The sequence below is a fragment of the Cibotium barometz genome, chromosome 41 (genome assembly GCF_041138505.1).
Source record: "Cibotium barometz isolate CiBa-2024 chromosome 41, ASM4113850v1, whole genome shotgun sequence".
Classification (NCBI taxonomy): domain Eukaryota; kingdom Viridiplantae; phylum Streptophyta; class Polypodiopsida; order Cyatheales; family Cibotiaceae; genus Cibotium; species Cibotium barometz.
Window position 1 is genome coordinate 37452458 of NC_141086.1, and position 16082 is coordinate 37468539.

General features: G+C 41.9%; 1 protein-coding gene across 3 annotated transcripts in view; it reads left to right on the forward strand.

Annotated features, from left to right (window-relative positions):
* Nucleotides 1-9518, forward strand: part of LOC147614931 (uncharacterized) — a 39531-nt gene extending 30013 nt beyond the window's left edge. For 2 of the 3 annotated variants that reach the window (XM_086780245.1, XM_086780244.1), the window contains exon 3: nt 7398-9518. In XM_086780245.1, the coding sequence (XP_086636371.1) occupies nt 7398-9160 (1763 nt within the window). In that variant the 3' untranslated portion in view covers nt 9161-9518. The remainder of the gene's footprint in view (nt 1-7397) is intronic. The other variant, XM_086780246.1, reaches the window with a different exon arrangement.
* The last annotated feature ends 6564 nt before the right edge of the window (nt 9519-16082 follow it).

Genomic DNA, 16082 nt, shown 5'->3' on the forward strand with positions numbered 1-16082 from the left:
ATGCAAGATCTTGTGCACTCATGATAGCCTCTCATGCACTGATTAGCATTTCGTGCATATTTGCAAAGAAATCCTTGGCCCCATCAATCTGAATACCCTTAATTCCAACTATTAGCGGAGATTTAGGTTGATATCCGCACATTGGCATAAATCGATTGTAACTAGTAACCACATGCTTAGCTCTATTACATGCAAACCAGACCATCAAAATGTACTTCTCTCAATATGATGGTCTCTTGTAGACATATGCACGAAGTATATGCTTCAAGATGTGATTCACTCTCTTTGTTTGCCCGATGTAAGAAACCTCAAGCCCTAAGGTGCATAGTTACCGCGGAACGGCATTCCGCCTTCCTGGAACGCCGGAACGCCGCTCCGAAGCGCAAGGCGTGCCCGGAACATGGAAACGGGAGCCGGAACGGGCCAGTTGCCGGGGAACGCGAGTCGGAACGCCGGAACGCTAGGGCGGAACGCACGTTCCGGGCGTTCCGGAAAAAGTGTCCTTTCGCTAGTCGCCGGCGGCCTTTTTTTCCCAGCGTACGGCGGTTTTTCGCTTTTTCGCTTGCTTCGTTGGCTGCGCCTGCTTCGTTGGTTGCGCCTGCAACGTTGGCTGCTCTCCATACCACTCCACGCTCCCCCCTTCAACCTTGGCTGCCCCGGCCCCCCTTGGCTGCCCCACAGCCTACAGGCCCACTCTCCATTCCACCTTCCTCTTGGCTGCCCGGGCCTGCAGGCTGCCCCACACTCTCCCTACCTTCACTCTTGAGCCTTGGCGAAGCCCATTTGTTGGGGGTTAGAGGCAAAGGCATTTCTGTTTGCCCTACAGTGTCAGGAGCAGATATCATACGATTGCAGGCACTTGCAGATAGACTTGATGCTGCAGGGAGTCGGCCCTCTGTTCTTGATCCTCGAGGTACATCATCATCAGCTACACCTGCAGGCGTGGCATCTTCAGCGAGTGCATCTACTCCATTATTTGGGGCTGCTCCACAGCCATCCGCACATGGAACAAATGCTTCCCAGGCCCAGGCTTCACGAGGTCCAGTGCAGGCTAGTCTTGTGGCATCATGGCACCCTGGGAGGAGGGCACAAGTAGATGCATCAGTGGCACGGTTTTTTTATGCTGCAGATGTTCCTTTGGTAAAGGCCCGCAACCCATACTTTGCAGATATGGTGAAGGAGATTGCTTCTTTCGGACCTGGCTATGCTCCACCTTCATCCGAGGCATTGCGCACTACACTTCTAGCCACAGAGAGGACGGCCATAGAGGATGCCTTGGGACCCATTCAGGATGTATGGCATAGATGTGGCGTCACTATCATGGGTGATGGTTGGAGTGACACCAGGAGCCGCTCCATTCAGGGTATCCTTGCCTACTCCAGAGGATGTAGCTTTTTTATTAAAGCTATTGACAATTCAGAGGCGGGCAAAACTGCAGAGAGATTGGCAAATATTTGGAGTGAAGCCATTGAGTACGTGGGTCCCAATAATGTCATCCAGTTTGTTTCTGATGGAGAGAACTCAAACAGGGCAGCAGGGAGGATCATTGAGGATAGGTACCCACATATTTGCTTCACTCCTTGCATGTCACATGGGCTCAACAATCTCCTCAAAGATATTGGTAAGATGCAGTGGGTGGAGCCTTCTATTGAAATGGGCAATCACATTGTTTCATTTATCACTCGCCACCACTACATTTTGGCTGTATATCGACAGAGATCCCCAAAGGATCTCTTAAAGTATTCAGATACACACTTTGCATATAACTTCCTTATGCTAAAGCGTCCTTTTGAAGTGAAGAATCATTTGAGGCAGCTTGTAGTTTGTGAGGAGTGGGATGCATGGCGAGAGCGTACCTCAGTGGCAGGTATTCGATGCAGGTCCATTGTTCTTGATGACACTTTTTGGGACACTGTTGAGGTATTGTTGCAGGTTGTGCGGCCAATCATTCTTATGTTGAGGCTTCTTGATGGAGATGAGCCTTGCATTGGCAAGGTGTATGAGGGGATGGACAGGATGATTGAGAGAATCCTATCTCTACAGACTTTGGATGGGGGTAGGAGACAGGAGCTATCTCGTCTTGCGACAAGCAGGTGGACAGAGTATCACTCTGCATTAGAGGCTGCTGCATTTGTGGTGGATCCAGAATTTCAAGGCAAAGGACAAGAGACAGATGCAGAGGTTGTGCAGGGTTGGGAGGATATCTTGAGGAAGCTTGTACCCAGTGCAGATGATAGGAGGAGGGTTCGTGAAGACCTTTCCTTCTATCGACAAAAGAGAGGCCTCTTCGCTTTGCAGGATGCACAGAATGATAGGTTCAAGATATCCAGTGCACGGTGGTGGGAGGATTATGGGGCAGATACACCATTGCTGCAAAGATTGGCCATTCGAGTGCTTAGCCAGGGTGCTAGCTCCTCGCCATGTGAGCGCTTATGGAGCAGTTTTGGAAACATTGCAAGCAAGAAGAGGAACAGGCTTGGTGTCCAGAAGGCAAATGACCTTGTATTTGTTAATGCAAACTTGCGTTTGCTTAACAAGTTCAGGGCTGAGTGTACTCCAGAGCCATTTATTGGATTTTGCCTTGATCTTGATGACAATGATGGTGAGGATCAGCCAGAGGGAGAGGATGATGTGGAGCAGCATGAGGATGAGCAGACTGAGGGACAGCTGGACAGGAGGATGAGATCCCACTTGCTGATGACTAGTCTTTGACTCACCAGTTACCTTGGCCCTTGAGGCTAGTTTTGTACTTGTCATGCGATGTACTTTCTTTTTCAGTTTCTATATATCTAGATTCCACATGCGATGTACTTTCTTTTCAGTTTCTATTTGGAGTCTGGACTCTTCAAATTTTTAATGTTTAAGACTTTAAAGTTTAATCTTGGATATTTTAAATGTTTTGTCATTTTAGTCCTAAATGCCGACATGTCATATGACGTGGCGTTCCGCGACGTTCCCGATCCGCTCCCGTTCCCGTTCCCGCTCCTGTTCCAGCATCCGACGTTCCCGGAACGTTCCCGTTCCGTGGTAACTATGCTAAGGTGTTCAACCTTATTCACTTGATATCGACGACACTTCACCATGTAGTCCTGACCACACACCTTCATCTTAGGCCAGTAAAACATTCGTTTTACCAAATCATAGGTTCGCTGCATTCTTGGATGACTTGCTGTAGGAGCATCATGACATTCATACATGATCCTTTTCCTAATCTTAGTGTTGTTAACCAATACACAAGCCTTCTCATTCCAGAACAACAATCCATTCCGGATAAGGAACTGACCTACCTGACACAGTCACATATGGCATGACTGTAACAACGTGGGCATCTAGATAAACACTCCAATCCTAGTTTGAATACACTTGCAAAACAATGAAAAACTTTACATTGAATGAAAGCTATCCGCTCATTGGGGCCGGAACCCCCTCCCCTTTATTTAGTACAAGTGTGAGGGGCAACCTTGGTGAATCCTCTCCTGTGGGGAAGCTTTCAACCATTTAAAACTCTTTTTATTCATGGAAAGTCTACCGTGGACAACCTGGCTTATATGCCCAACTTTAATATCCTTTCATGGGTACAAGTTCTCCAGCTAGGACCTTGGCTCATTCTCACAGTTGAGCCAATTTCTGGAGCAAGTTGGCCTGGTGTGAACACCTATTTATGCCTTAAAAACATCTCAAAACACTGAAACAGAGTCAAACTGCACATCATACTTTGTCCAAGTGTTGTCATACAGTGTCCAGCCCCTTTGTAACTTTGTTATGCAACTGTACAGAAGATACAGCAGGGTCGAACAGCTGCTCAGGGTGGCACAGCAGAGGGAGCAGTCATACAGGGTGGTACAGCACAGAGCAAGCTGTCGGCTGGTTCAAATAGGTACAGCAGGAACAGAACATCAGCCTACAGTGAATTCAGCAAGTGCTGTATGTTGACGGGTAGCAGATACAGTTTGTGCAGTAGGTGCATATGATACAGTAAGTAAGGTACAGCGGGTGCAGTACGGGCAGGTGCAGCGGGTGCTACCATCGCCGCTTTGAGAGTTTTCACACCCAACCTTCGTGTGTGTGTTCATCCTGGCGAAGGTGACCTGGTCGACCCTTTAATGAATACAAGTTGGTGAGTGTTTTAGAAAGCCACGTATAAATGGAAATCTTTTCTCTTAGAATTTATGGTGCCAAAAATAACACTTGTGATACTCAAGCTAAGTAAGAGTGCCCAATGTTATTAATAGTGTCCATCCATATTTTAAACGAGTGTGAATTCAATAACTTATAACTTGGTCACCATAAAAATGTCTCCAGAAACACGTCATTCTCTAGCAAAAATCGTCTAATACATTCACATGCATCCAAGATTCATGCACATGCATGTGTAATGGAAATCCCATGTTCTTAGTACTTGCACTATTTTAGGCACTCTAGAATTCCCAAAGTCCTTTCCCATAGGAACATGCCCAGTTTGGTGACAATGACTCTTGAGTCTCGGTCTAAATCTATGAGCTCCCTACTTAGACCTACTACCAATACCATCAAAATGATAGTCATAAAGGTCAACCCTAATCTCGGCGAAGCTCAAAGAGTTTACCTCCTATTTTGTGTACGACCACCCTTCGATTTTGAGGACAAAATCATTGTAGGAGGGTATGGTTTGTAATGAAGCAACAACTTAGGGTGCACGTGCACATGGGCATGGGTCTAGGCACATGGGCTTATGACATGCCTATACATGTGGGATTAGGGCACATGTGGCCTTGAGACTATAAAAGGCACATGGCCTATGCACTTTGTACCCTCTTGATATTTTTGACACCTTTTGATATCTTTGATCCTTTGGTCCTTCGGATAATCTTAGAGCCTTTTGGCTTACATGGATTTGGGCTTATGGGAGGCTATTTCCATTCTCTTAGTGAGAGGCTAAATCACTTAGGCACTATGGATTTGTATGTAATTAGCATCTTAATTACGTGCAAACTTTCACATTGATCTCCTATATCTCAACTTCATTTCACAAGCAAGCTCCTCGAGCTTGATATGAGAAGATTCATGCACCTTTGGCCAGCTAGGGATTCCAAAATAGTCTCACTAAGAGTACTCTTTATGTGCAAAGAGATGGTTCAAACATTGTCTTAGTCATCCTATATGTGGATGATGTGATCTTGACAGGGAACAATGAGCTGCAAATTTCAAGTTTCAAAGCTGAATTGTAGAAGGCATTTGTGATGTCAAATCTTGGTCGGTTGCATTTCTACAATTTATACAGCAGGATGGTGGCATTGTTATATCTCAATCAAAATATGTTCACGGGCTTTGAAAAGGTTTTGCATGGAGAATCGCAAGCCTATTGCCACACCGGTTGAGACATGCATAAAGCTCAATAGCTTTGATGCAAGTGAGTCTTCGATGCTACCTTATATAGCTAGGTTGAAGGATGCCTTATATATTTGTGCTCAACACGGTCAAATATAGCTTATGGTGTTTCCCTGTTGAGCAAATTTATGCATAGCCCAGGGACTAAGCATTGGCAGGCTGTAGCGCATTTTCAGATACCTCCAAGGTACACAGACTTATAGATTGTTCTATGCTAGGGAGGGTGATTTTCAGCTTTGCGCTTACAGTGATTCATAATGGGATGGTGACTTTGATACACGAATAGTCGACCATCGGTTTTTGCTTTTTGTTGGGAAATTCTTCCATCTCATGGCCCAACAAAAATCAACCTTCAGTGGCAACATCTTTATGTTAAGTTGTGTACACAGCAACAACATTCACAGCTATGGTTGAGTACATATGGCTAAGGAGGTAACTTGATGACTTGTATGCATGCCATGAGCAGGGTGCTACTCCCCTACTTACAGACAGTCAGAGTGCTACGGCCATTGCGTGGAATCGATTTTTCCATGCACGGATGAAGCAGTGAGCACATAGAGTTACATTATCATTATATGCAGGGGAGGCTTCATGTAGGTGATATTAGACTCATCTATTGTCCATCGCAGGATAACTTGGCAGATCTCTTCACCAAGGCACTTCCTTGTGAGAAGTTCGAGGCTTTTCAGAAAGCGGGGATTGATCTACTCTGCACATATACATTTCCACTTAGGGGGGGGGGGGGGGGGGGGGTTGTAGGAGATATGCACATTTGTTAGTGGACTTGTATGTAGGAGTTAGGAGGTAATAGTGCTAGGTACACTAGGCCTTATAGCATTTAGTTTGAGTGGTTTTTAAACCTTAGAGTCACTTACACTTTTATAGGGACACATGGCACGTTATGCTTGCATTTAAAGAGGTGGTGGTAATCCATCACACACTATATGGTAAGATGGCCCACTTTTGCACCTTGCATTGTATAGTAAGGATAATAGACTTTCATAACTCAATGACATAGGCATGGACTTTAAATGGCATCACACACTATATGGTAAGACAGGTCATCCTTATAGTTAAAATGTGAAGCAATATTTCGATTTTAATTGTGGATCTTGTGTTTTTGAATGCAGCACATGCTTGAGGCTCATGTTCCATACTTTGTTGAACAAGGAAGTTTGGTGATACGTTTCACATAAGGCATGTAGCAATCTCATTAGCAAGCTCAATATAGATTCCAAGAAGCAAAAGTGCATGGAGGTGGAATTAATGATACCAATCCTATGAGACAGTTACTCCTCAGCAGTTTCTTAGGAAGGCAGCTCCTATATGCAGAGGCACTCCATCACCTTTACTCTGGGAAAAACTTCAGATTAAGAAGATGATTTGACACACATGCTCTCAGTGACAATGTCATCTTTTCAGTAAGATCCACATATTTTGTACCAGGTCTCAGGTGGCATCTGTGCCAATGGCCTTGAGTATGAGTCAATGGCATTTGTGCCAATGGCTACCAAAATCTGTTGTTGGCAAAGATTCACCATGGATCTCCAATCCTGCCTTGAGTCATCATGGAAAGGATGGCACTACTTATTTATAGTAGACAACCCCTTGAAGATTATAGAGCCAGGAGTCCACACACAACCTACATTCTATTCAGAAAAAATGAGAGTTAATGGCATTTATGCCAATGGCTTACCAAAATCTGTTCCTGGCCTTTAAAGATTCACCATGGATCTCCAATCCTGCTTGAGTCATCATGGAAGGGATGGCACTACTTATTTATACTAGAAAACCCTTTCATGATTACAGAGCCAGGAGTCCATACAAAACCTTCAGGAAAAGAAATGACCGATTCATTTTTTCACATAACATGAATTAAGGGACACTTTTTAGAATCATTAATATGAGACAATGGGTATGCTGACTGTTGCATGACAATGTCATTTGTTTACTGGTCAATAATATATTTTAAAAAATCTTCGTGACATTGATATTGATTTGAAGTCTTTTGATATTTTACCTTTTTTCAGATCAGGGTGGAGAAAATCACTCGGGGTGCCTGCCTCATTGGCAAGGTGAGCATCCTGTATACAGAGGAGCAAACAATTTAGTTGCACCCCAAAGCTTGAGCATTTGTTCTCTTTGCAGAGAAGGGAAAGTAAATGAAGCTCATACGCTCTATAAAGAGATGAAAAGCAGGGATCAACCGGTAAGTGTAGATGCACATGATGATCTGGTCTTTGGACTGGCCAGATTAGGGCAGGTTGAAGATGCTGTTTGTATTTTTGTGGAGTTGAAGGGCATGGGTGGAATGCATAAAAAGTCTATCTACAAGACATTGATTACGAGTCTCAGTAGGTCTGGGTACGTGGAAGAGGCGATCAAGTTTCTTGAAGAGTCGAGGAAGTTTGGCTTGCAAGTGTCAATGTCAGTTTTTGCTGCTTTTGTTGAATGCCTTGTCCAAGTAGGGCAGTGTAAGGCGGCGTACACTGTCTACAAGGAGCTCAAAGAAAAGGGAAGGGTTCCATGTGCATCAATTTTGCACCATCTTGTTCTTGGTTTTTCCCAAAATGGGGAAGTTGACCAAGCATTTTTACTTCTCCAAGAGCTTAGTGAAAGAGGTGCAGTTCTTAGCCCACAGCTCTTCAATGCTGTCATCAAAGGTTTTGGAAGTGAAGGTCTCGTCAAAGAAGCTGGAATGCTTTTTGATGATATGCGGGCAAGAGGTGTGCAGCCAAACTTGATAACCTATAACAACATGATCCATGCAGTCGGCAAGAGTGGTGATCTTTCAGAGGCATTGAAGCTTTATGCAGAAATGAAAGTGGAAGGCATTCGTCCTAATGCTATAACCTACAGTATCCTGATCAACTTTTTAGGTAGAAAAAGCCTACTAGACGAAGCTTATGAGCTGTGGAAAGAGATGAGACTTGAAGGAATAAGGCCTAACGTGATAACATACAACACAATGTTCAATGCTCTTGGCAGATCGGGATATGTGGATGCAGCAAGGTTGATTATTGAAGAGATGTCTGTGGAGGGTATTTCTCCAGATATGTACACATTCTCCATTCTCATACATAGCCTTGGGAAGGCAAAGAAGTTGGCTGGAGCCAAGGCCTTGTTTGAGAAGGTCACAGAAAAACTGGGCGCTGTTAATGTGGTCATCTATACCACTTTGATCACTGCCTTGAGCAAAGCAGGAGAGATTGATGAAGCTCTTAAATATTTTCAGAACATGATTGCAGCAGGCCACTCACCAAATGTTGTTTCATACAGTGCTCTAATTTCTGGTTTGGCTGAGGCAGGAAGGCTTGAAGAAGGATATGCTCTCTTTCAGGGGATGGATGTTGCAGGCTGTCCTCCAAATTTAGTCACATACAGAATTCTTAGTCGTGCCTTTGCTGAAGTGGGGATGAAAGACAATGTCAACACATTGATTTCTGAGATGAGAGCAAGGGGTTTTGCGCCTGATGTTGTCTTATGCTCCTCTTTGCTTACAGGGTATAAGAAGTCTGGCAACACTGACGCTGCATGTGAGCTTTTTGCAAAGTTAAAATTAGAAGCTACTCCGATAGATACAGGAGTTCTGAATGCTATGCTAGGGGTTTTGTTGAGCGGGGGTAGAGTCAATGATGCTTATAAGTGTTTCCAGGAAATGGAGAAGAATCATGGTTGTGTTCCTGATGAACAGAGTTACAATATAATATGTCGTGGATTGAGAAACGCAGGGAGATTAAAAGATGCACACAATGTTGAAGAAATAAGAAGGTTAGCTCGTGCAAAGTGTTAACATCAAGCAAGTATGGTTTGTTATGTGTGCACGTGCTATGGTATGTGTGCATGGATGTGTGTGTGTGTGCATGGGAGAGGGGGGTGTGTGGGGAACGTGTATGGTGGATAGCAAATAAGGTTTGGGGTATCTATGCATCACAATTTGTACTCACAAGCAGATGCATGCCCCATTCTCCATAAGATTCAAATGGTGCTTTATCTTGCTTGGGGGCTCCTATACTATCTGTATACCATAAGGGGGTATCAGTATGATGTGCCTTTTGTAAAACACTTGCCATTGAGTAGGTTGATACCGGTACTTTAATCTTGACTTGCTACATATTGACAAACATCGACATGATTCAACATAGGTTATATCATACTAGCGATGCAATCTCTACCAGGTAAAAACTGTCAATAGATATATTGAGCATCCATTGTATAGAAGCCATGTTAAGCAAAATTGTCCACCCAATGAAGATCCTTCAACAATTCGATATGGAAGAATGAACCCATAAAATGTTACAAGATCTCACAGAACTCACATGGATAAGGTTAAAATTATGGTAGTACTTAGAACATACCCGATAGGGTTCTTGGGTTGTGCCTTGGTTGAATGGATGCATGAGAGGTGAGGTGTTACCTTTGGGTTAAAAATGTTCTTACCTTTGCTCAAACTCGTTTTAATATAATAATATCAGCACCTTGTCACATTTTTCCGAATGTCTATTTTCTTCTCAAAGCAGCAGCCCTTATTTAAGTATAGTGTTTCATTAAATCGGTAAGGGGAAGGATCCATGTTGTGTGGTGGGCCTCAGACAATTACACCATGCATAGAAAAAAAACACTAGATCCTAATACGAAATAATTGCACTTGTTTGTCCAAACTTGTACACAATCTCTACCATGTAGGCATGTACCAGGCTTCTATAATTGGACAACATTTCCAAGGTCAAGTCAATGTTGACCATGATAAGTTTCTCCACCGGCTCCCGTACTTATAAAATAAATGTCATCTATTCTTTCTTGCATATCAAACATAGATTATCGAACAATAATAAACCTTGAAGTTGATGTTAATGAGATCTATAGCGCCCACAAGGAACAAGTGCTTGTGCACTTGTTTTTACACTTTTCATAGACCATTGGACATTTAGACTCACAACTTTATCTTTGTTGGTCTTTAATGGCACCCAAGTACAAACTTCCTTCATCCAATCTAGTACCACACATAACAACAATACAGTGTTGCACTTGTCAAGGAAACCACACTACATGGATATACTTCTTCTTGGCATCCTCCATTTTGAATATGCCAACTTTCTCCCAACAAGTGTCTTAATTAAACAAGTGCACAACCACATTCATCTATACAAACCAATTGAGACCTATAGACCTTCCAAGGATTTGCTCCACTAGGTGCTATGTACGAGAACTTGTAATTTTGTTTATAAAAAAGAAGAAGAAGAAGCAAGATGTTAGTTTTTTCTATGAAGGGCCTCAATTGACCATGTTAAGTGTTTGATAGACTGGTCGTCCCACCAGATTGGAAGGAAAGACAACTATAAGCAAGAGACCAACCAAAGTTGTAATGAGAACTCTTTCAAAGTGTTGATAACCTAAAAGAAAAATAAAAAGGGGATCTAGATAAAAGTTAGTTACAATTGGACATGAGCAAAAAATAACCATCATTGAGTTAAACCTTGGCCAGGTCGTGTGTCATATACCCAAGTTGAACACTTGCAAGAAAACCATGTTCTTTTCAATCCGTGAAAAAATGACTATCTCTTCAATGGTCTCTCTTTATCAAACTTGATGAGGCCCTTTTACACTAGGTTGCATGAGCATCCAAAAGCCTTTTCTAAAGGTTTCATCCAAAACACTATATGCACATAAACATAGTTAAAAGAATCTTTTGGACATCAGAGTGCACTTGTAGAAGACATTAAGGATAAAAATGTGTAGTTATTAAAAGAGTCTTTTGGACATCTTAGTGCACTTGTAGAAGACGTTAAAGATAAAAATGTGTAGGAGAAAGTTTGTGGAAGCTTGATAAACTCGCAAAGAGCTCTAAATGGGGCCATGGCAGATTGAAAAGCTTCATATCAAGAAGAAGGTACGAAGAATGGTGCTAGGAGGCACGAGGAGGCTATGACAACTTTAAAGCATCAGAGAAGCAAGAGGGAGGGCACAATGGAGATGGAAGGTTGACCATTATAGATTTTCTCCATCAACTTTTTTACCTTTAAAAAAATGTCAATTTGTAAGAACCAATTTTGTTTCCTAGAAAACAAACACATTATCAAAACATGAAATTATTTACAAAGCTTCTAAAAGACAATCTTGAAGAACTCAAACTCTCTACTCTCTTTACATTGCTAGGTTCTCAATCAAATTGTATAAGCTCATTCCAAACAAGCATTAGAATCTAGCATATCGAGAGGGCACCCTTGGCATTGGTGGAGAGGCTAAGGGGGAGCATGCTCTCCTTGCCATGAGTACATTGGTTTGAAGACTTGGCCTCAATACTTGACATCGGATTCCAAACTTTGATAAGGGGGTGAGAAGGCTTGGCCGGGAGACCGGCAAGCAAATCTTCATCATCGGCAATTGGGTTTATATAAACAAGGGACAATGTATTGATTAAACAAATATCAAAGGATAGGGATTATGTAATGCAAAGGCCAATGGTGGCAAGGGGCAATTGGATCATTCGGCATTGGGTTTATATAAACAAGGGACAATGTATTGATTAAACAAATATCAAAGGATAGGGATTATGTAATGCAAAGGCCAATGGTGGCAATGGAAAATAAGATTTGATGGCAATAAGTGCAACTGAGGTGGTAATGGTTGCCAATGCATGTGGTGTACATTGTTGATGCCATTTTGGACAGTTTTGGCCACTCTCTGCCTAAATAGTAAACCCTAATTTAGTCCCAACCATTATGGACTGAACATAAACCACCATAGTATCCTTATTCCTCATTAAGATATCTTTCCAAAGAGCCCTAGGTTTCCCAATTCCAACAATCCTACCTCATCTTATCTGAATTTTTCCAAAACAATCCTAGTATGGCTAGCAAACCAAACGGAAGGCTAAGGAATTTTCCTATTGCAATGGAGGACATGGAAGGAGAGGAGTTGCTGGAAAAAGGCACCATGGACACTACGGAAGAAGTTGAAGAGCAATTGAATGTAGGAAGCACTCATAAACACACTTCTCAATCCATGGGTCAAGCCTTAAGAGGAGCTAAAGATGAAGTGAATGTAGAGAGTGTTCATAAGTATACTCCTCAAAGTTCACAAGTAATATCCAATGACACCCTTCTATAATTGCGCTTGTGGAAAGACTTAATTTCAAACTCCTCATGGAGAGGTTAGATACCATCAACTCTATACAACTCTATACCTGGAATTCAAGATTTGATTAAATCACTACGAGGATGCGAGTGATGGAGGATAAATTGGCTCAACCCATAAGTCAACACCATGGAGATTCCATTGAAGGAAAAATTGATGGTATTCATGATGGCAAACAAGTTACACATAAAGCTTCTTATGATGGTCATAGGTTTGAGTCAGATAGCATCAGCTGAGAGTCATCAGTGTCCGACAGGGTGAGGTGAGTGTGTCAGAACTCGTCAAAGCTGAGGGTGTAGAAGAATAGAGTTAGTCTTTTTGGGTTGAGAGGAAGCTATTTTGGGTCTAGTTTGACAGTCGAAGTTAGTCTAAGTCAATCAAATAGTTTGTGGGGGCTGAAGGATATCTAACAGAGTCAGCTAGAAGATAGCTTATGTCAGTTTAGAGGTTATAAGGTTGAATCTTTGTGAGATTCAAGGTTTTGGAAGGTTTTTAAGCCTTAGAGGGTACAAGATCTGAGTCAGATCAATCAACTGAACCAGATAGGACTCGGGCAGTCATTATACTTTAGCGAAAGGTCAGCTAAAGTGAGGTAAGAGACTGTAGTGTTCAATCTTTGTAGGACCTGAAGTGTTTGAAGGTTTGTGAGTGTCAAAGGACACAAAGGTAAGCAGATCTGAACCAACTAAGTCAACAAAATCAGTTTAGTTATCCAGTTAGTGGGACAATTGACATATTCAGTAGGGTCCTAGAGCTAGAGATTTGAGGATTGAAGATTACTGGTTCTGGAGGAAAATTTGAGGGTCTAGAGGACAAGAACCTGACATAGGTCAACCAGTTAACTGAATCAAATTACAGTCAGGTCATGGTTAGCAGGTCATGGTTAGCTGAGAGTCAGTTGGCGCCAGTTTAGGTCAGCAAGTTGTTAGAGAAGGTCAACTGAGGAGATAGGGTTGAAGACAGGGTTTTTCACAATCATATCTAACCTAAGAAGACATTGTAGAGGACCAGCTGATTCAAGGAGGGTAAGGTGTCGGACTGTATCAGCAGAGATTCGGAGAATAGTTGTAAATCTACTATTGTGTGCCCTGTGCTAGGTGACTCATAACCATCTGTAGCGTATCTTTAGTATGAGCAGATGTAGTCTAAACATAGTGATGATCATGGCTAGAATGATCCCATGTTCATAACCATGTGTATTCATAGCTCAAAGCAACACTCTTTCATTTTTCTCAAATACTTACCATGTAGAACAATTAAAACAAAGCTTTGATCTAGCAATATTCAGAGCTAAAACACATAATGATGCCCATGAATATAGTTCCATAGATTAGTTTAATTACTTGAAAAATCCCAGCTTATTCAGGTATAAAAAAAGATTGTTTTTCTTAAGTACTTGTGTACGTAGAAGGACCCCGTGCAGAAGCAAGGGTGAGAGACATCGTGCAATGCTCTCAATAAGAAGGCAGACAAGCTAAGTGAGTTAAAGAACCCACATCCCTTCTAATATATGGGTCATGACGACTGAGGCAGAGCGGAGGAGTCTTCCATCTTCATCATAGGAGCAGGTGTCACAAAAACATTAGTGTCCCACCATCCCTGGTAAGATTATGATGAACAACCATGTACAGAGGCGAAAAAAAGTTGCAGCAACCCATAGGCACCAGCAGGTGCCACAAAAATTTAACTGCCCACCACCATCCCTTGTAGGGTTATGATGAACATTCGTGTACAAAGGCATGGCAAAGTCGCAAAATAACCCATAGGTCCAATGTGAAAGAGTTGCAGAAGTAAAGAACCCTAGTAAAGTAGGCTATCATGCATTTTGTGCCATTACACGTGTCATATGAGCACAAATGGAGTGTGTGTGTGTGTGTGTGTGTGTGTGTGTGTGTGTGTGTGTGTGTGTGTAAATACACCCGTGTGAGTGTGTGTGAACACACCCTAATATTATCTAGAATTTATCTCTAGTGTGATGTTAGCCTTTTATTTTTTGCATGGTCCTCACACAACCTTATCTTTAATACTTTAAAGGCTATTTGATAGCCCCACCTACTGAAAATTTGTGCATCTTGATTTGTGTCTATCCTCCTTTCACTCTCTTGGTGTTGACTCTCCCCTTCACTCTCGTCATGCTCTTCTCCAACCTCTTTGTTCTTGCCAACACTGATATGTGTGGACTACGAAGAGTGATGGGATGTTTATGTGGCTGGTTTTAGTGTTTAGCTTATGTGCTAATTTGGTCCTAATATTTTGGTTAAGCCTTGCTTAGTGTTCATTTAATCTTTATGCTTATGAGCTTTCAATCATCTCATTGATAAGAAGTTCTAATCTATGCATTCAATTTTGATAGAAACATATCTATACATAGACCCCATCATGCCCATGGATGACTTTATAATGTGTCACATAGGATAGGATGCACCTCAATGTTTGGCAGTGCAAAATTTGTATCTAGGTTGGATCTGATGTAGACCCACATAACTCAACACCTATTTATGAGAAACACACTTATAAATGTGTGTGTATGTATGTATGTCTATGTGTATGTATATGTATATGTATATGTATATATGTGTATGTATGTATGTATGTATGTGTCTCTATGTGTGTATGTAAGTATGTATATATGTGAATGTATGTATGTATGTATAAGTTTACAATATAATGCCTTAGTGTTTCACTAGGCGTGTTTGTTATCTGCAAGGGCATATTCAACATTGTTCTCTTCTCTGCAAAGTGGGTTGCACAAGTAGTGGTTAAAAGAATGTACCACACCTTTGAATTGGCCAGCCTCCAAAGAAGTTCAAAGCCAGAGTGTGTAGTAAGAGGGGATGCCATGTGCATAGATGCTAGCTTATATGCATTAACTACTACTAGCCCAAGGAACACTTCTGTTTTATATTTTTGAAACTCTCTCCTATACCCTTTAGTTCTTTTGAATATGTTAATCTCTCTCTCTCTCTCTCTCTCTCTCTCTCTCTCTCTCTCTCTCTCTCTCTCTCTCTCTCTCTCTCTCGCTAAGACCTTCCACCTACTAGCTCTAGATCTAGGACTTGCTTCAGCAACAACAACATAGAGGCACCACCACAAGTAGTGGATGCTCTCTATTTGGTCCATGAGGATAACACATTATGAGTTCCTACACTTAAATTTTGTTTGCTACCTACTCTACTATACATGCAGGGCCTACTTAGAACATTGGTCTTGTATTTTTGTTTGATAGCTAGCTTTCTCAATGTTGTCTTGACATCTGGTTTTCTAAATGTTTTCTTGACATCTTGGCATCCAGTTTACTTATTATGAGATGGATCACATGTAACTACTTTTTAGTCTCATAGACCATTTGGGTCTTTTGTGGATGTTAATGACATCTCTCTCTCTCTCTCTCTCTCTCTCTCTCTCTCTCTCTCTCTCTCTCTCTCTCTCTATCTATATATATATATATATACACACACACACACACACACACACATCTAGGATTTAAAAAATAGAAAAAGAAACTAACCACATATGAGATTTACCTTCAATTGTGATAACAACGTGTAACTAGATTTGATATCCTTCTTGGAGTACAC